At 35.2% G+C, this 20,372-nt stretch overlaps 3 protein-coding genes across 5 annotated transcripts in view; 2 read left to right on the forward strand and 1 right to left on the reverse strand.

The window, feature by feature from the left end:
- Positions 1 to 7,907, forward strand: part of LOC128243174 (probable serine/threonine-protein kinase DDB_G0278665) — a 33,608-nt gene extending 25,701 nt beyond the window's left edge. For 2 of the 3 annotated variants that reach the window (XM_052960766.1, XM_052960768.1), the window contains 4 exons: positions 475 to 541; positions 2,138 to 2,308; positions 3,804 to 3,952; positions 5,223 to 7,907. In XM_052960766.1, the coding sequence (XP_052816726.1) occupies positions 475 to 541; positions 2,138 to 2,308; positions 3,804 to 3,952; positions 5,223 to 5,357 (522 nt within the window). In that variant the 3' untranslated portion in view covers positions 5,358 to 7,907. The remainder of the gene's footprint in view (positions 1 to 474; positions 542 to 2,137; positions 2,309 to 3,803; positions 3,953 to 5,222) is intronic. The other variant, XM_052960767.1, reaches the window with a different exon arrangement.
- Positions 7,908 to 11,633: 3,726 nt separating this feature from the next.
- On the reverse strand, positions 11,634 to 14,675 carry LOC128243450 (UPF0434 protein AM070-like). The gene is made up of 3 exons (XM_052961237.1): positions 14,635 to 14,675; positions 12,672 to 12,843; positions 11,634 to 12,298 (listed from the first exon to the last, which is right to left on the reverse strand). Exons 1-3 carry the CDS (start codon positions 14,663 to 14,665, stop codon positions 12,175 to 12,177), a joined length of 327 nt encoding a protein of 108 aa, XP_052817197.1. The 5' UTR covers positions 14,666 to 14,675; the 3' UTR covers positions 11,634 to 12,174.
- An 85-nt stretch (positions 14,676 to 14,760) lies between these two features.
- Positions 14,761 to 19,718, forward strand: LOC128243449 (ribonuclease P protein subunit p29-like). Its single transcript, XM_052961236.1, has 6 exons — positions 14,761 to 14,910; positions 16,422 to 16,493; positions 17,432 to 17,637; positions 18,203 to 18,271; positions 18,792 to 18,976; positions 19,527 to 19,718. Exons 2-6 carry the CDS (start codon positions 16,437 to 16,439, stop codon positions 19,661 to 19,663), a joined length of 654 nt encoding a protein of 217 aa, XP_052817196.1. The 5' UTR covers positions 14,761 to 14,910; positions 16,422 to 16,436; the 3' UTR covers positions 19,664 to 19,718.
- The last annotated feature ends 654 nt before the right edge of the window (positions 19,719 to 20,372 follow it).

A 20,372-nucleotide genomic window follows, 5' to 3' on the forward strand; every position in this document is an offset into this window, starting at 1 on the left:
ATGGGAACCTTTTCTCCATTTTTTTTTGCTTAAGTTCTTACCGGCAGATAGTCTTTCTGCGCATTATGCGCTTTGATTCAAGGACAGGATTTGAGTCTTTTAGTAAATATCGGTATTTTCAGACACTATAAACAAAAGCTTAACATAAGCTACCCTATGTACATGTATATCCTTAAACCAACAGTCGAAATAAAATTATTTTAAAATCAAAAAGGTGGGAAGTATTTATTTACCATTATAATTATGTAGATCATTTCAGGTTATCAGGAAATCATAAATAAATGAGGCTAAAAAATAATTTGAATGCCGGTATATGACACAATTTCAGGATATTACAAGTTTCATACAAAAGTATTTGAGCGAAATATATACAAGTACATGATTTGTATAATGGATCAATACAATATTATTACTTAATAGGTCAATGTTAAGTTAAATAGACAATGAGTTCCTTCATATTCTCTGTTGAAACAGGCAACCAGAGGGACATATCAAGACTCGCGTACATCTGGCAAACCCATTACTATCAATCACAAACATGGCAAGTACAAGGTTGTCTTTGTAAGATAACAGAGATAATTGAACATTCTTTTAGTCTGAAATTATTTCTTTCGAAATAAAATATTTTATTTAAGTACTACAAAAGTGCCATTTGCCTAAAAAACATGATCACACTTTAGGTAAGGTGTACAGAATACTTATCACTGCCGTCATGAACACATAATTCTCAAACACCACACATCAGTAAAGTCCCTATCCAGTACAACAATAACTTCCATCATCATCTCCACACATCAGTTATGTCTCTTTGCAGAACAGTTATCACTGCCATCATGATCTCTCTGCACCAGTTACGTCCCTTTGCAGTACAGTAATCACTGCAGTTATGTCCCTTTGCAGTACAGTTTTCACTGCCATCGTGATCTCCACACATCAGTTAGGTCCCTTTGCAGTACAGTTATCACTGCCACCATGATCTCCACACATCAGTTAGGTCCCTTTGCAGTACAGTTATCACTGCCACCATGATCTCCACACATCAGTTAGGTCCCTTTGCAGTACAGTTACCTCTAACATCATGATCTCCACACATCAGTTAGGTCCCTTTGAAGTACAGTTATCACTGCCACCATGATCTCCACACATCAGTTAGGTCCCTTTGCAGTACAGTTACCTCTAACATCATGATCTCCACACATCAGTTAGGTCCCTTTGCAGTACAGTTACCTCTAACATCATGATCTCCACACATTAGTAAGGTCCCTTTGCAGTACATTTACCTCTAATATCATGATCTCCACACATCAGTTAGGTCCCTTTGCAGTACAGTTACCTCTAACATCATGATCTCTTCACACATCATTTAGGTCCCTTTGCAGTACAGTTACCTCTAACATCATGATCTCTTCACACATCAGTTAGGTCCCTTTGCAGTACAGTTACCTCTAACATCATGATCTCTTCACACATCAGTTACGTCCCTTTGCAGTACAGTAATCACTGCCACCATGATCTCTCCACACATCAGTTATGTCCCTTTGAAGTACAGTTATCACTGCCACCATGATCTTCACACATCAGTTATGACCCTTTGCAGTACAGTTATCACTGCCACCATGATATCCACACATCAGATATGTCCCTTTGCCGTACAGTTATCACTGCCACCAGGATCTCCACACATCAGTTATGTCCGATTGCACTACAGGTACCTTTGACATCATGATCACTGTGCACCAGTTACATCCCTTTGCAGTACAGTTACCACTGCCCTCATGATCTCTTCACACATCAGTTATATCCCTTTGCAGTAGTTACCTCTGACAGCATGATCTCTTCACCCATCAGTTACATCCCTTTGCAGTACAGTTATCACTGCTATCAGGATCTCTGTGCGTCAGTTATGTCCCTTTGCAGTACAGTTATCACTGCCATCAGGATCTCCACAAATCAGTTACATCCCTTTGCAGTACATTCATCACTGCCACCATGATCTCTGTGCATCAGTTACATCGCTTTGCAGTTCAGGTATCACTGCCATCAGGATCTCTCCACACATCAGTTATGCCCCTTTGCAGTACAGTTATCACTGCCTTATGATTTCTTCGCATCAGTTATGTCCCTTTCTATGTTACAGAGGGCGGTGCATTCACCCAGGTGTTTATTAATAGTGAGATGGACTTGCCCCCAAACATCCAGATAGGCAATAAGAACCGCATGGTCGTGTATGACAACAGGGAGGGCAAACAGCATAGGAAGGAGAAGGTCGCTAAGAGGAAGAGCAAGTGCAGGCTCTCACAGCTGTCTGGTTAGTTAAATGATATTAACAGAGGTTATTTACTATTTCTTTGGATTGGAAGATTCAGAACTAATAAATAGATTCAAAAACACAGATTATGTGGATTCCATTGTTAAACTAACTTTATAAATTTATAACTTTCTGTGAAGTTTGAAAAAAATTGTTTATAAAAATATGTTTTTATTATGCCCTAAGGGGCATATATGATATAGGTTTGCAATTGTCAGTATACATGTACCATGTATGGGGATGATAGGTCAAAGATCAAGTTCACAGTCAAAAGTCTTATGATCCTTAAGCTTACTTTCATGAGGCGAAAATATTGTAGTTTAACACTGAGACAAACAAGTTTTTTTTTAATTATATGCCTAAAAAGGATATAAAAGACAGTAAATTGTAGTTCTTCAGAAAAACACTCTGAATTGTATGCAAATGTAAAATATATTCAGACCTTGAAACTCTAATGTCATGGTGTCCTTGGCCTTTTGACTACCTCTATAATGTATTTAGGTCAATGGGTTTAAGGTCAGCTCACAATTAACGTTTTTGTTGAACACTTTGTCTTCACAATAACTTGTAAAAGTTTGACCTAGGACCATGAAACATTAGTAAAAGGCTGTCCATGCTAGTAGACGCACCTTATATTTGGGTGGTCATGTGTCAAATGTCAAGGTCAACAGTCTAATAAAAACTTTGTTCACACAATAATTTAATGGTTTCGACCTAGGAACTGAACTTCTTTAGAAGATTCTCCTTGACCAGTAGATGTCCCATATATTTTTTGAGGTCAAAGTCATGGTCAGATTCTAATGATAGCTTTTTTTGCACAATAACTTAAGAACGTTTTAATTTAGGTCCATGAAACTTCATGCTAATTTGCCCTTGATCAGTTTGCCCTTGATAACGGCTATTAGAGGTTAGTAGATAAAAAGGTCAAGTCTAATGGATTTAGGATCGAGTAGATCAAAGGTCAAAATGTCTGCCACGCTTTCCTGAAAACTGTTTTAATAATCAAAACACTTCTTCATCTTGTTAAAACACCTTTATTTAATCTTACCGTAAGCATTATGTTTCTGGCAAAGAAGTGCCAAGGGTTATGTTTGAAAAACATTTCTTGTTTTTGGTGAATTCTCTTATTGTCTGCTGGGTAAAATTGTTAGTCTAAAATGAGCACACAGGGTTTCTTTTCATCTGTAAATGGGACCGAAATTTAATATATTTTTACAGAAATTGGCGTAACGCCGAAATGTTGAGGTGCAATATTTTTCAGAAACATAACATGTTTGTATGATTTTTTTTACACTATTTATGCCTTCTTTCATAAAGTTATTCAAACCTAAGTCTTAAAATATACTATTTAATTAAATTCACATAATTAGGCATTTTTTTTTATCAATTTTCACGATTCTAAGGGCCTAGGCCCATTCACAAAAAGGTGGAGAAAAACCACTGCAAATGTCAACTGTTTTCTTGTATAACAATTCTGTATTTTTTTGTAACTCAGAGTCAAGACAGGGGCTATCCCCAGCGCAGGTTGACCTAGTTTCTGCGGAGTCAGGCCAGGGGTGGAGGAAAGTGTGTCGACAGCTTGGATTGGACGATCCAGAACTGGAACAACTTGAGTATGATTATCACCTCTCTGGACTGTATGAGGTACACACTAAAAGTGAAAAAGGATTTTTTGTAAGAAAAGATTTACAAATTCCACAACAAGTATGAAAAATGCACTGTTATAATATTAGGATTTATCACTTTTTTGTGTGTTCATCATTTTGATTGTATAAAGAAAGGTATACTTTGGTATAAAAGAATAGCAGTAGTGTGGTAAACCATTAGTTAAATATCATAACACTAGTCCAAATAGATCCCAATATGGAAATAAACAATGTGATAAATAAAATGTGAACAGTTTTCTCTATACCGTCCGCTCTGAAGACCAGAAGAATGAAAGTACCGGTATTGTCTTTTAACAATAATGGCATATTTTCTACATTTTTCCGCAGCCGAAAAAAACAACAAGAGTTATGACATAATGTGACAAAATGCCCCTGAAATGCTAACCAGTTCAATGGATTTAGCAATTACTAACTTGTCTTCAGGAAGTGCAAACATAAGCATATGCCAGACCCCAAGATGGGTAGCTCAAGTGTGGGGGAGTGATGTAGTACGAGGTAGAGACGCGGGTCGTTCCTAATAAATAAAACCTAGATATTGAGAAAGGGATGTGGGTCTTTCATGGCAGGAATCATCTCATAAACCAAACACATGTGTGGAGTAATCCCTCCCTGCAACAAAACAAAGCTCCTGCCCGGACAACTATACACTATCTATGTGCAAATATGCAGCATTCCATTATAGTTAAACTGGAAGTGTGACCTTGACTTTTGAGGTTACGTGTCATCAATCTTGGAAGTGACTCATGACCTTTGATTTTCATGTATTTCGCATATATGCCAATTTATTTTTAAATCTGTGCATGCATAAGATACAGGCTGGACATGACCAATGATACTCCAGTTGCATATATGCAGCATTTTATTATGATAGACCTGAAAGTGTGACCTGGACATTTGAGGAAGGGACATGGGTCTTTCATGCGAAAGTTGTCTATGTACCAAACACATGTGCCAAGTAATTTTAAAATCTCTCACCAGGAAATGAATGGACAGAGAGACAGTCTGATTTTAATATGCCCACCTTTTGGGAATATAATAAAAGCTTAAAACAATTGATGCCCATGTATTAGTCAGATTATTTTTCATTACAGAAAGGAGCGATCATCAATCACATACATTTTACTAATTTTATGATACTCATAGTTGCAAACTATGTTTAATAGTCCTGTATATACATGGCCAAGACACCCTACAAATCTTTGGCATTTCAAAATAAGACATCCTTTGAGTATTGGTGTTTTTTCCAGATAATGTACCAAGGAATCCGTCGCTGGCAGCAGCGATTGGGCCAGGAAGCAACTGTGGCTGCTATGGCCAAGGCATTATGGGAAGCAGACCGAGATGACTTGGCCCTCCAGTTGCCTGAAGTGCAGGAGTCGTAAATGGCTATGGAACTACTAGTATGTGTTTTAAGCAAAGATGACTTTAGCCAATCTGACGGGGATGACTCAGCTTTCAAGTTGCCTTAAGTGCAGAGTCATATTGGCTTTGTTACTATGTGTTATTGGAAGAAATGACTTAAGCCAATCTGACCGGGATGAGTTGTCCCATCAGTAGCTGACACAGCGTTCACTGGGAAAGTTGAAAAAGTGTTGAAAGATATGAATTATTGTAATGTTTACTTGTAGATTCACAGTTGATGGGATCATACTACAATTACAGGTGCAGAGTTGAATGGCTCACACTTAAATGGTCAGAGATGTACATTTTTGTTAAGCTATGGTGCTCATTTCAAAACATTAATAATGTAAATATTTAATTATGGATATGCTCAAATGGTTTTATGATAAAGAATGTGCATCAATTTTATAAAATTATGTCCATGATATTGATGTATCTAAAAATATATTCCCCTTTAACATTTACATGTATTTTCATTAAACTACAATGCCATGAACCATGTGTTGCATGTCGGCCTAAAATTATCAATAGCGATTATGTACTTAAAGCATGACTAATGCTGAAGAATATCTATTATGCATAAGAAAATATTTATATGTAATGATCAGTGTTTGCTCTGAATGAAGAAATTTGTAGCTGTAGTAAGATATTAGTTGTAGCACATTTTTTATCTGCCTTATAAATATGTTGTTATTTATTTTGTTCTTTGTTTACTTACAATATGAATAATTTGATGGATGTTGCAACATTGAACATTTTAAATGTATGTTTCCATTATAATTATGTTTTAAATATGTTATGAAATGTCGTATATGAATATTAACCATATTTATTATATGCTTTCCAGTGATTTATAATGTTTTACCAGTGAATTAAAATATTTGATAAAATATTGATATTTTTCTGTTTTGAAATTATGCCTGCTCTTACTTCAAAATTGAACATTTTCACACAAGGCTGAGACAGAATTCCAGCGACATCATTTATGAAATAATGTTACATTGGCATGAAATTTGGCGCATTATTATAAGTTTTAAAATTAACAATAGTTTTATATCCTTTTTAGGCATAAAATACAAAGGAAAAAATGTTTGTTTCAGGGTAAGATCGCAATATATTTCATTGGGTAAACACAAAAAGTAAATATTTCACTAATGGCTACCCCACTCGTGAAATGTAGTATTTGGTGCTCAATGGTGGTTGGTGAAATAAATTATCTTACACTGAAACATTTATTCTCCATATAATGATGTTTTATATATTTCTCATCACAGAATGTCATACTTTTCTTGGATGCAGACATTTTTTATAAAAAATCTTCAACATATTTACAAGACCTTTTGATTGATAAAGATGGCTATGAATTCTGTTCTGAATGTTTCATGTTAGGTTTTTCACATTGATCCAGATGCTTGCTATTAGTATATTTCATTGTTCTGTTTCATTGTGTTTTTCTTTAAGGCCACACCATTTTTTTTTTATTGTTCAATGGATTTTTGTCTGGAAACATTTTGAGGGGTGAGAAAAAAAAAGCCAAAATGAAAATAAATTTTATTATTTAATCAAAATGGAGGAGAAAGCCATAAATTAGAAATAGTTCAAATTAAATTACTCAATAATTAAAACTTAATACTGCCCAGAAATCCTAATTTTTAGGACATATGAAGAACCCTCTCCAATGGTTGCTTTACCAGAGTGGATTTTTCTTTTCTTTTGTTTTCAGTGCAAAAACATGATGATTATGCAGATGGGCAATTTCTGTTTAAGCGCTTAAAGTGAAAATCAGGAGCGGCCTCTTAATTTTTATTTTTTAAAAACCTTGTATTTAAGAAAAATCATGTGCAATAAAATAACATGACAAAAAATATAAAATTGGTTTGGCCTTAAGGTTCTGTACAATCAATTTTTATTTTGTTTTGATATTGTTGCATAAAATAAGAAAAGTTGTATGTATCTATCATTACAAATGATATTTGGTTATAAATGTAGTGGACATAGGTGAGCTTCTTGGTCTCACAGTCTGGGCTGTGTCCAAAATCTGTTTTTAAAAAGGCAAAAGCGTGGATTGATCTACATAAACATGCACTCTTACTGGTACTCCCAAACAAGATGTATCTCAATTATCATAATTGTTTTTATTTACCAAAAAGGATGAAAAAATACCAAAAACAATGGTTCTTCTGAAGGATACCATGTTTAATTTGAAAGAAAGATGCAGAAAACATATGAGACAATAGTTAATTGCTGTAAATCTTTTAGGACCCACCAGTCATTTAATGTTTGTTCGTTGTCAGCCATTAAATACACAGCTACAATTTTGTTATCAGTAATTAATATTTTTCATAAATGCATTATTTAGTAAGTAGTTAAAGATATATATTCCTCAAAATTTATGTTTGTTATACATGTGTATTGATTTTTAAAAATCAAGTGTCACTTTAACTCTATTACTGCAAGGTAAATTGTCAAGATGTTAATGATTATTGAAATGAATTATGAAACGTTCATCAGTGAAATAAAAAAAAAAGGTTCTTGTTTTATTTCTTTCTCACTAATGTTGAAAATTTAGCTAGTTTGATAGGGGTTATTATAAGGATTGAAAAGAAAAATGAGAGAAGTTTGTCAAACATTATGACCGCAAAGATCCTCATTGTCAGAAACATGTGAATGGTTAAATAAAAGAGTTTTAAGAAAAAAAATGCATTGATTAGTAATTGTTGCACAAAGTTTTTTATGAAAGGGAAAACAAACATTTCAAACTTTGAACTGCAGTTTAAGTTTTCATGAGACTGATGACTGTGACTTTAACCTTTGATCAACAGATACCCGCCCCCCCCCCCCCCCCCCCCCCAAATGGTTGTCATTGTGGTAAATGGCAACCTACCACTGAAGTTTAATGCTCAAACGTCACACCGCCCTGAAATTATTTCGAGAACACATATTACATACGGTAAGACCGTAAGAGGCCTTGACCTTTACCCTACTTAACTCAGACACTAGGCGTTAATTGCTAGCTATGGGCAACCTACCACTAAGGTTTAATGATCGTATGTAAAACAGTTCCTAGGTGACAAAGTTTTCATAAGACAGTTGACAGTGACAGAGACCTTGTCAGGACAAGACCTGGTCTACCGACCAACCCAAAATTGCCCCCTTTTTCAAAAGAGAGAATAATAATAACTATCGGATGTTGATGGCAAGATGTACTCATTCTTATTTCCAAAACTCTTGATACATGTTTTAAATGCTTAAAATTGCACTGGTCAAAATTAGCACAAGCACCAATCCCACTGGTGGAATGCTTCCAGGTTAGCTCAAAATTAGGATTTTACATAAGCGCATTCGACTATACACTTCTTTGTCATAGAAATGAATACAATTATGATTGATGTAAGATGTGCTTGTCACAAGCAATAAAAAATAGTCAAATTAAAAAGTAAACAAGAAACACCGCAATGCAATGAAACCAGGTTTTAAATGATTGACCGAAAAAGTTCAGCCAACGTTGGAGATTCAGTTTCAAACCTTTTTTTCTATTTTCAGTAGCAGTGACCTTGACCATAGGGACCTAAAATGCAGTCCCATGGAAACCCTCCATAAACACATCCTACATACCAAGTTTGGTCACAAATTATGTCAACCCTAACTTAAGTTATTCAGTACAAAACCGTTATTTTTTTTCAGTAAGTGACCTATACCTTGACCATCACTCCCCAACTTTCCCTATATACATGTACCAAGTCTCACAAAATATGTCAATCCTAACCAAAGTTATTAAGTAACCTTGACCTTGACTCTAGGGGCCAAAAATGCAATCCTATGAAAAGTCTGCATGAACTCTTCCTATAATATATTACCGTATGTCAAACCTAACTAAAATTATTTGATACCAATTAAGTCAGTTTGACACCACCCTTCCGCAGGCCCGCCCAAACAACAATGTACTTCATACCAGGTTGCACTTTGTGAAAACCTGATTAACAAGAGCCGTCGTAAGACAGCACGCTCGACTTCGCCGCTTTGACTTAGAAGTGAATACAATAACAATGTAATATTACCAAGTTTGGTCTATTTATGTCAAACCTAACTAAAATTATTCAATACATAAGGTGACTTTGATGCTGCCCTCCCACCACCGGAAATATGACGCAAGTCATTCAAAAAACTTAATTTCCCATTATGAAAATGTGGTAAAGAATATACAAATATGCCTTTCAAAAGAAATTAAAATAAATTAAAAAAAAAAAAAAAAAAAAAAATTCAATGGCCATATAGTATAGCCCTCCTTGTTTTCCCTTGGTAAAAAACTGGTTAAGAATGTAAAAATGTGCCTGTCAAAAGAAATTAAAAAAAAAAAAAAAAAATATTCAAGGGACATAATTTGTATTTAGGGTTGAAATGGAGTTATGTTTCTTGTTGTAAGATGGTCGTAAATAATTTTGAATTTTATTAAGTGCATTGAATGAAAGGTATAGAAGTTTTTTTATTAAAATCCCAACTTGCCCTTAACTTTTACTTGCCTAAAACTTTAACCTAAGTCAATCAGGGGCCATAACTTGTATTAAGGATATGGAGTTATGTAACCTCATTGGGTGATGGTCCCGAACAATTGTGTGAAGTATTAAGTCAATTGAATAAAGGGTATAGAAGTTATTAATAAATATCCCAACATGCCCTAAAACTTTAACCGTAGTCTAATAGTCAATCAAGGGACATAATTTGTATAAAAGATAATATGGAGTTATCTAACCTCATTATGTGATGGCTCTGAACAACTGTGTGAAGTATTAAGTCAATTGAATGAATGGTATTGGAGTTTTAAGTGAAAATCCCAACTTGCCCTAAAACTTTAACCTAAGTCAATCAGGGGCCATAACTTGTATGAAGGATAATATGGAGTTATGTAACCTCATTGTGTGATGGTCCTGAACAACTGTGTGAAGTATTAAGTCAATTGAACAAAGGGTATAGAAGTTATTTATAAATATCCCAACCTGCCCTAAAACTTTAACCTGAGTTTCATAGTCAATCAGGGGCCATAATCTGTGTAAATAATAATATGGAGTTATCTAACCTCATCATGTGATGGCCCTGAACAACTGTGTGAAGTATTAAGTCTATTGAACAAAGGGTATAGAAGTTATTTATAAATATCCCAACCTGCCCTAAAACTTTAACCGGAGTTTCATAGTCAATCAGGGGCCATAATCTGTGTAAATAATAATATGGAGTTATCTAACCTCATCATGTGATGGCCCTGAACAACTGTGTGAAGTATTAACTCAATTGAATGAAAGGTATTGGAGTTTTAAGTGAAAATCCCAACTTGCCCTAAAACTTTAACCTAAGACAATCAGGGGCCATAACTTGTATTAAGGATAATATGGAGTTAAGTAACCTCATTGTGTGATGGTCCTGAACAACTGTGTGAAGTATTAAGTCAATTGAACAAAGGGTATAGAAGTTATTTATAAATATCCCAACCTGCCCTAAAACTTTAACCCGAGTTTCATAGTCAATCAGGGGCCATAATCTGTGTAAATAATAATATGGAGTTATCTAACCTCATCATGTGATGGCCCTGAACAACTGTGTGAAGTATAAACTCAATTGAATGAAAGGTATTCGAGTTTTAAGTGAAAATCCCAACTTGCCCTAAAACTTTAACCTAAGACAATCAGGGGCCATAACTTGTATTAAGGATAATATGGAGTTATGTAACCTCATTGTGTGATGGTCCTGAACAACTGTGTGAAGTATTAAGTCAATTGAACAAAGGGTATAGAAGTTATTTATAAATATCCCAACCTGCCCTAAAACTTTAACCCGAGTTTCATAGTCAATCAGGGGCCATAATCTGTGTAAAGAATAATATGGAGTTATCTAACTTCATCATGTGATGGCCCTGAACAACTGTGTGAAGTATTAACTCAATTGAATGAAAGGTATTGGACTTATAAGTGAAAATCCCAACTTGCCCTAAAACTTTAACCTAAGACAATCAGGGGCCATAACTTGTATTAAGGATAATATGGAGTTAAGTAACCTCATTGTGTGATGGTCCTGAACAACTGTGTGAAGTATTAAGTCTCCTATTATTAGGGGACCTTTTTATTATGTGGTGGCTCTAGTTTCTCTTTAGAATCACTAAAATGTGGAAATAAAGACATCTTCGCTATCTACTATCTAAGTTCGAAATCTTGTTGTTCAAAGTTTGTCAAGGACAAATCTAGAGGTGAAAATTCAAAGAATTGAAATAGCTCATCAAAATCAAATTTAATATCAAAACATGTTATTGTTGTTTATTGGGTCCTAAATGATCTCTGGTGTGCCACACAAGGTAATAATCAAAACAGGTTAGGGTGAAAAGGATCATTATTCATAAAACAATCTATTTAATCACTTAATAAAATAAGAATATATACATTTAAACATGTCACATTTGAAACAAGAAAATTATAGAGAACACTTCAATGTTCTGGTATTAGAAATATTTCTTAGAATAACACTGTCAGGCATATACGTCATTTGTCCTTTTTCTTTCCACTAAATAACATGCTTTCAATCAATCTGTTTCTTATCACTCTAGATGTAAATGACTCTATTCCATACACAAGTAGAATGTATCAGTTTCCTAATTTGAGACTATCATTGTAATATCACAGGCTCTTCAAGTCTTTCAACAGAATACTCCATATTTCAACGCACACATTTCTATTCTATACACAAGACAAATGTCTCAGTTTTCTAATTTGAGGCCAATTTTGTTATACCAATGGCACCATTCAGATCTCCTAATTATTTCCCAGTTGGTGTAGCTAGCGGCCGGCCGTCTTGGGGCACGAGGTTTGGTATTCCATTCACTATTGGGTAAGCCACTCCTGTTCCATCACTGATCAACTCGTTTTTCTCTTTGTCATACCTAAAACAGGAACCCTTCTCTTCATTATTCCTGTCATCACAGTAATGCATTTGACAAGATTTACCCCATGAAACCACATAAAAGCACAAATAAATGCTTAAAAGGCCTAAACGCCTAAACTAAAAGTAAACATGCTTTGATCAATTAATGCTGAATAGAAATTTGCTTTCTAAACATGGGTTTTTCAATCTTAATATAAAGTAGGTATACATATGTTCTAAGTTTTATGTAAACAATTTGTAGATTAGATATGACTAAAAAGAAAACAACATGATGCATGTAAATTACAGGCAGAAACAAAGTTTAAATGAAAATTACTGTACCCCAACTTTTTATTCTTATTCTAACATCAAAACTAACAATGGGAAGTTACCTTAGAGGTTCTTTTGTCAGTGGACAAACAATGTATTCTAAAAGGGATTCATCAAACTGTCTTGGAATGCTGTTAGATACATTTGACTGAGATTCGAAACAGTAGGATTTTCTGCTGGTGATTTGAGATCCACTCACTGTGACTGCCCTTGAACTGATGGATTTAACAATGCCTGGAGTAAAAAAAAAGAAGAAAAATATAGAATGTAAGATGTGAAAATATTGATCAAGAGAACATGTATATATAAGTTTAAACCACATGTTATGCAAATGTAATGTACATGTTTGTGTATCATTTACTTGTTTATAAATCCAATATCAATGTACTACATGTATGTCAAATATCAGGTTTTAGCACCACGGTGGACTTGACCCACTTCTTTAATGCCTACGTCCTTTTAGATTATTTTTCTTTTAGAAACATATAAATATATATATATATATTGTTATAACAAGTGTAATTACTTTTTGATGCGACGTCTTAAATGAATATCATTGAAAAGTAGTGTGCCAAAAAAAAAGCAGCATGTAATGTATTTATCTCTGAAATAAACAGGATATAAAATATGTTGCCATTCATTTTAAAATTATCAAACCATACTATGAACATCTGGCTGTGCCAGAGAGGTAGATTTGGGCCCAGAGAGTTAGATTTGTTTCTCCAGAGTTACATTTGGGCCCAGAGAGTTAGATTTGTTTCTCCAGAGAGTTAGATTTGGGCCCAGAGAAGTAGATTTGGGCTCATAGAGGTGAGATTTGTTTCTCCAGAGAGTTAGATTTGGGCCCAGAGAAGTAGATTTGGGCCCAGAGAGTTAGATTTGTTTCTCCAGAGAGTTAGATTTGGCCCCAGAGAGGTAGATTTGGGCTCATAGAGGTGAGATTTGTTTCTCCAGAGAGTTAGATTTAGCCCCAGAGAGGTAGATTTGTTTTTCCGGAGTAGTAGTAAGATTTGGGCCCAGAGAAGTAGATTTTACCGTAGGTATGCGATTTCTTTAGTTTTTGTGTCTTTTTGTGTTTATGGTACACTTCAATTGAAATTTTGTCATAAATTATCTCATTGCTTGACCTTTTAGGTGTTAACTGATGGAAAACTACTAACTCATAACTTGTTTTTTGTGTCATTTTCCATGAAGTATCATAAACAGAACATAAACAAATATTTTCATTATCAATATTAAAATAAGCCTCAATTTATATTCACAATCTATTTGACAGCATTTGTAATTGAAATTCGGCACCTTGCAACGAAGTTGTAAAAGCCCTGGATTTAGACAATAGCGGTAGATTTTAGAAGAGTCTACAAAGCGGTAGATTTTGTCTACAGCTAGTTAAAAGATCATTATACTTGGCACCAGTCAATTGTAACCACGCCCCCCCCCACGGTCCGGGGGTGTACCGGGGATACCAGGGGAAATGGGCCGTTAATGTTTTTACCTTTCAGGTGGCCCTGCAGTGCCGGGTGAATGCAGTTGTTTTGTCGCAAAATATAGCGGGGAATGAGCCTTACCTAGGTCCCTTGGGTGCGTGGGCATTTAGCGGGGATTTTACAATCAGTTCGTCCCCGCAGGACGGGGATTTTACCCGGGGTTGGCTAGACCGAAAGTCAAAGTCCCCGCTATTCCCCGGACCTGGGGGAGCTGTTATTACAATTGACTGGTGCATAACATTGATTAAAACTGGCTACGGATGGTTTCTATCAAGATTTAAAAACTTGATATTTTAGTTACGAATGTCCACGAATGAATAATCCTTTACATGATTGTGTTCGCATCTATAGATGATAAGAAAAATATTAAATGAAGATATGGTTGAATGTAACCTACGTACTTCGAAAATATCAAATGTTAGACAAATGAAGTGAATAAAAATCACCTATGTGAAAGATCACTCAAATTTAACATGCTTCACATTCGCTGGTGAGTATTAAATAATGACATGACGAAATAATGAAGTAAAAACTGAACCTGTCAGAAAATGTGACATGGGCAGCGCCATCTTGTGATCAGTAATTAAACATTTAAATCAACCAGCATTATAATTATATTCCCCCCTCATACATACGTATTATGGTCTTAAGTACTAACAAAAATATTAAAAATAAAAAAATTAATAAAAAAAATCGACATTTGATGATCATTTAGATTAATTTAAAAAATAAATAAAATTCATACTACAGGCCAAATAACTGATCCCTTCAATGGAAAATACGTGAGAGAAGTTTTGGCAATATCATAATCAGAGTGAGTAATTTCATTCAACACTGTTCAAAGTTTATTCTAAATGACTAGCTATTGACGTTAATTTCATCACTGTACACGACGGCGCTCGTTGACAAATAAAAGGATTTATTCAATAAGTTTCGTATTATCTGTAGCGTTTGTGTGTGGAAGAACCAGAATAGTGCATATAATGCACCATTTTTTTGTAATCACGCCCCCCCCCCCCACCCCCAGGTCCGGGGAATAGCGGGGACTTTGACTTACGGTCCAGCCAAGCCCAGGTAAAATCCCATCCTGTAGGGACAAACTGCTGGTAAAATCCAAGCCGAACACCCGCACCACAGGGATCCAAGGTAAGACCTGCTACTTTTGGCGCAAAGACTTACCACCGCATTCAACTGGCACTGCGGGGCCACCTGGAAGGTAAAAACATGGTTCATTTCTCCGGCAGCCATGGTTATAATTGACTGATGCATAAACATCTGCTTCAGAGTCTTTTACAATTTTTGTTTTGATGACTCTACGCCTAGTCATTCTAAAATGCCCTCTAGGCTTTTTTTTAACTCTACGCCTAATTGGAACAGAATGGATGTCCAAATTTTAAAAGATTTCTCTTAATGCTCATTATTGTGCCTGGAAACAGCTGCAAGTTGCTTAAGTTGGTTGGCTATAATAATGAGTGTTCAGGGATACTTATTTTGACATTTTCTATGTATCCCTTTAACAAGTCTACCATTGTCATAAAATCATCGAAGGACTCATTGACAGCCATTTAGGTGAAAGACTTAGTTGGTTATAGCGCCGCGCTTGTGATCTGGTGGTCATTAGATCGAGCCCAATAAAGGGATTATAAATGCGATGGATTACATGTACTTTCACTGGAACAAATGACAAGCAAAGGGGTTTCTCTCAAAATAATATGCCCTGTAGTATCTATCACTGTCTATAATGAATACACTTTATCACGAGTCATTATAAATAATCATACAAATGAATGATACAAGCAATATTGGTTGAAGGCTTCCGAGGTGGTTTGTTCAGAAAACCATGAGATTTTAATATTAGCACAGGTAAAGCATCTAAAAATTCTGTTTATATCTCTTACATGATATTTTTTTTTTGAAGTATTCTCAGAGGATTTAGCTCAGAAACCCAGGACATAGTTTGCCCTCAACTACGGGGGCAAACTGTCGTTAATCAAGGGAGAGTTGTTTAAAAGATGGCATGGACCAGTGCCCGCAGGCCAGGAATGGTGCCCATGGTGTTTCATCGTTAAAACCCATTACCCGACTAATACCGCAATACCATCTGATGTTTGTGCTTTTTAGGTGTTTGAACATTTATAGCATTGTCACCTTGTACTTCTTGATTAAAAGTGCATAAATGGGTTATTATTTCTCCATGTGCTTTTTCATAGATAATTTTCCCCAACCTTTGTGACAAAGCTCAGATAAACAAAGACGATTGGGTACTCGCTACCAAACTTTTTACCCATCATACCCTATTAAGGGAATTAATTTTGTCAATTTCAGGCACAGGTGAAGAACATGGAACTATACAAAAAGTTGCCAAAGGCTATAAATGTTACGTCCACAAAGGAAAAGGTTTGTAAATGTAACAGATCCAGCTGAGTCATGTAGGACATGATTACCGTAATAACAATAATAATAATAATAAGAAGAAGAAGAAGGAAGATGAAGAAATAAAATAATAATAATAATTGTAATAACATCATAATTATTTTGTAAAGATAGTTCCACATTATGAAATAATAATTGATAATACAACAAAAACATCATATCCAAAATATGGCCTTCGGCTTCCTATAACAAAAACATGAACTTTAATAATGATTAAAACATCGCAGTTAATATCACATTAAGATACATAAATAAGATAAATACATTGTTATTTTACTGATTAAAACATTACAATTCACTTTAATTCATTTCAAGCACTCGCCGACAGATACACAATAAATTTCTATGAATTGTGTTCATGTAAATTGGCATGAATATAGTATCAATTATGTCATAAATATGTAACCTAATCACTGTCATTCAGAGGTGATTTATATAATACACAATATCAACGTGTAGTACGGTATACTTGCACATTTTTAGGTTAGCTACGGTCAAGTGTTATAGTTATGTGCCCTTCTAGCGAGGTAATGTGCTGATACTTGGTAATGGTTATTATCATATATGTGTACTCATGTCTGCTTAACTTTTCAAAAGGCTTGTCCATTTGTTGAGTTATGCGTCCTTGTACTTTAACTGCACATTTTTTGTTATATGGCAATTTATGAAGCAAACCGGAAGTACTTGTTACAAATTCAAATGTTTCAGTGCACTAGTGTCTAACATATTTTTCATATTGACCTCATGGCAAATTAGAATTACTTCTATTATTTTCCTTTATCATAAATTATGTTGGATATATTATATCTGCATGAATCAATAAATATCGTGTGTCAAGGCAGCATGGAGCTGTAGTAATCTTTCCTGGAATAGCTCGAGTTTAATTTAAATGATATTTACAGACATCTGGAAAGCCAATCAAGCAGCACCTAAAAGACTGTATTCCTGCACGACACAGAGGGTTGGATGACCTTGAAGTCAAATGTCATGTCCTGGACAGTGTTCGTAAGAAATGGAAGCGACCAGAGAAGGGCAAGGGTAGAAACACACTTTCTATACGAGACAAGAGAGAGTTAAAGGTGTTCGAGATGAAACGGGATGGACACAGGTATTTGACTAGATCAATTACATGTATTTTAATTGTTTAAAGGAAACAGGAGTTATGTTAAAGCCCTGGTATCATAGGCAGCAGCAGCTGCTTTGTCATTGTGACACATAAACATAAATTTTTGGCGATGATTCAATTCAATGTTTTTCTGAAACTAAGTACACAATGAAAATATGCATATTAATATTTTGTAGCAAAGCCCATACCTCTGCTTAAATGATTATCAAGTTATGCACATCACAAACTGGGAGTAATGGACGGTCTCTGGCATTCGCTTGATGTGTACGTGTCATTTCTTTCTGAAGCACATGAATACTTACACCAAAAATAAATAATTCATATGGGAAAGTTAATTTTACTTTTATTGACTATTGAAATAAGAACACTCGCTGACTCTTGAAGACGTGGGATATTGCTGTTGGTATGTTTAATCACATACACTGTACGCGTAACCGTAGGATCTGATGAAAGTGATTAAAGGGGAAGAAATATCAATTGTTCACTTATTTTGTTCACATCAGTATATGAAGGCTATTGATATCCAATTTAATGATTTATTTTCAAGGTTTGAGGATTATCTTCCATTACATGAGCTCTGGCAAGACTATATGAGGGACATTCTGGATGTCAGCAGGTAATTATTACCAGCATGACCTTGTTCCACTACAAGCCATGCCATTTTTGCAGTGTCATCCCATTTATATGTAAAATAGGAGAACATCAATGACGATATATATTTTGGTTAAGGTTGAAAGATGTAAGACATCTAGTCAATAGATAAGCATCTGTAAATTGATTGCACTTAAGAGTTTAATGTAATAAAAATTGCTTTAGATTTGATGGTATTGTAGCTTACAGCATATAAAAAGTAGACACAGCTTTATGCTGGTATATGATTTCTTTACCCTTTAAAATATCTGATGCTATTTGACAGATTAAATGCTATTTATACCACTGACAAAATTTGTAGGGAGTATATTGGAGTCTCCCTGTGGTCAGTGAATCCATTGCAAATTTTCTTGTCCACTACTACTAGATGGAACTTTGAGTAAATTTCATACAATGATAGAACACAATGAGAGAAAGTGCAGTGTACAGGAACCACAGCTCTGTTTTAGCGAGTTACAGAGTTATTGCTACTTTTTCTTAACCAGGTACAGCTCAGCAGACCGTAGACAGTACCAGATGAATAACGAGCGCTTGCTGAAGGCTGACTATCATGGTTGCTATATCGTCGTCAGGAGCAGCAGGTGCCCCTCTCTGGTCGGCCTTGCAGGCATTGTTGTCATGGAAACCAAGAATATGGTCAAGGTCATTGGGAAGGATAACAGATTAAAAAGTAAGACCAAATCAAGTGATGTCTATAAATTAGAAGTGCAGAAGTACAAAATATTTCATAAAGTTAAATTATATTGTTACAGTTATACTTTTTTGCAGAAATGCTAAATATAAATCAGCCTTGCTTTAGTCAGAAAATATTTTTAGATTTTAACCTACATTTCCCCCTGACGAAATCGCTTATCGACCCGATAAGTATCATGCTTTATTGATAAGAATTGTACTTTTAAAACTGAACAGACATGATGTCATAGTTTGGTTCCCTGCCTGTTGGAAACATCTGATGATCTAAGTCTGCACCCTCCACCCCTTATAAGTAATTAAGATTTGACATAATATGATCTATTACTAAGTTGACAGTTACCTTTTATTATATGTAAACAATTTACTCTGTCATGTAACCCTTTTTCATGTCCCTCTGCATGCACTTTGTTTTCTGGTTAAAACCATGCATGTGGTGAACCTAAGAATTACTTATTGTGTACTTGGTTTAGGTCAACAGATGGGCAGGGTATTAACTGTCCATCCATACATGTATATATCTTTTCCAGGCATTCCAAAGATGCATTCAGTCTTTTCATTTGAGCTGGACGGCTTCCTCTTCACAATTCACGGGAACAACTTTTGTGTCAGTGCTTTCCAGAGATCTAAACGGAAATTTAAACAAAAAGCCACTGTGGAACTTTGAATGCTTTCATCAGGTCATTTTGTTGATTTTTTATGTAATAAAAGAACTTTACTCACATGTCTGTTTTTGCCCTCATTGTATCAGTGAATTTGTTTATTACTCACGAATATGCATGTTGTTAAGCCTATGATAAAAGCAAATGGCATATCAGTTACAAATATAAACAGCCCATCTACGTTTTTTACATTGATCTTTTCTTGGTTTAAATGAAACATGGAATAAAAACAGATTTGGGCTGAGGGTCCTCAAATTTAAGTCGTATCAGGAAAATGACCACTCGTGATTTTGAGGTTAAGTCAAAATCAAAGTGACCTTCAGCAATTAAAATCAATCAATAGATCCAAAGCATCCTTAAACATCTAAGTTGGGTTTTCTGAAATTCCATTAGGTTTGTCACATCACAATGTAGATTACACCATTGAATTCTTCATCCATGGATGAAGGAGACCTTCTGGTATGCGGTGTTAACCCAGCATTAATGCAAGTGTTGTGGGGGGGGGGGGGACCGGAGTGCTCAAAGACAACCCACATGTCCAGCATGGTGTCCACCAACCAAACTCACATATTGGAAACACCTTAACTACATGCAAGTTGTTAGCTCCACAAAACCATGTCTAGCTATTATGTGAATATCAAATGATAAGGTGTATAACACTTGAATGTTTTGGTTGTGACTCGCAAGAATATGTAAGGCACTAGTACACTCCAT

This window comes from Mya arenaria, chromosome 8 (assembly GCF_026914265.1).
Source record: "Mya arenaria isolate MELC-2E11 chromosome 8, ASM2691426v1".
NCBI lineage: Eukaryota > Metazoa > Mollusca > Bivalvia > Myida > Myidae > Mya > Mya arenaria.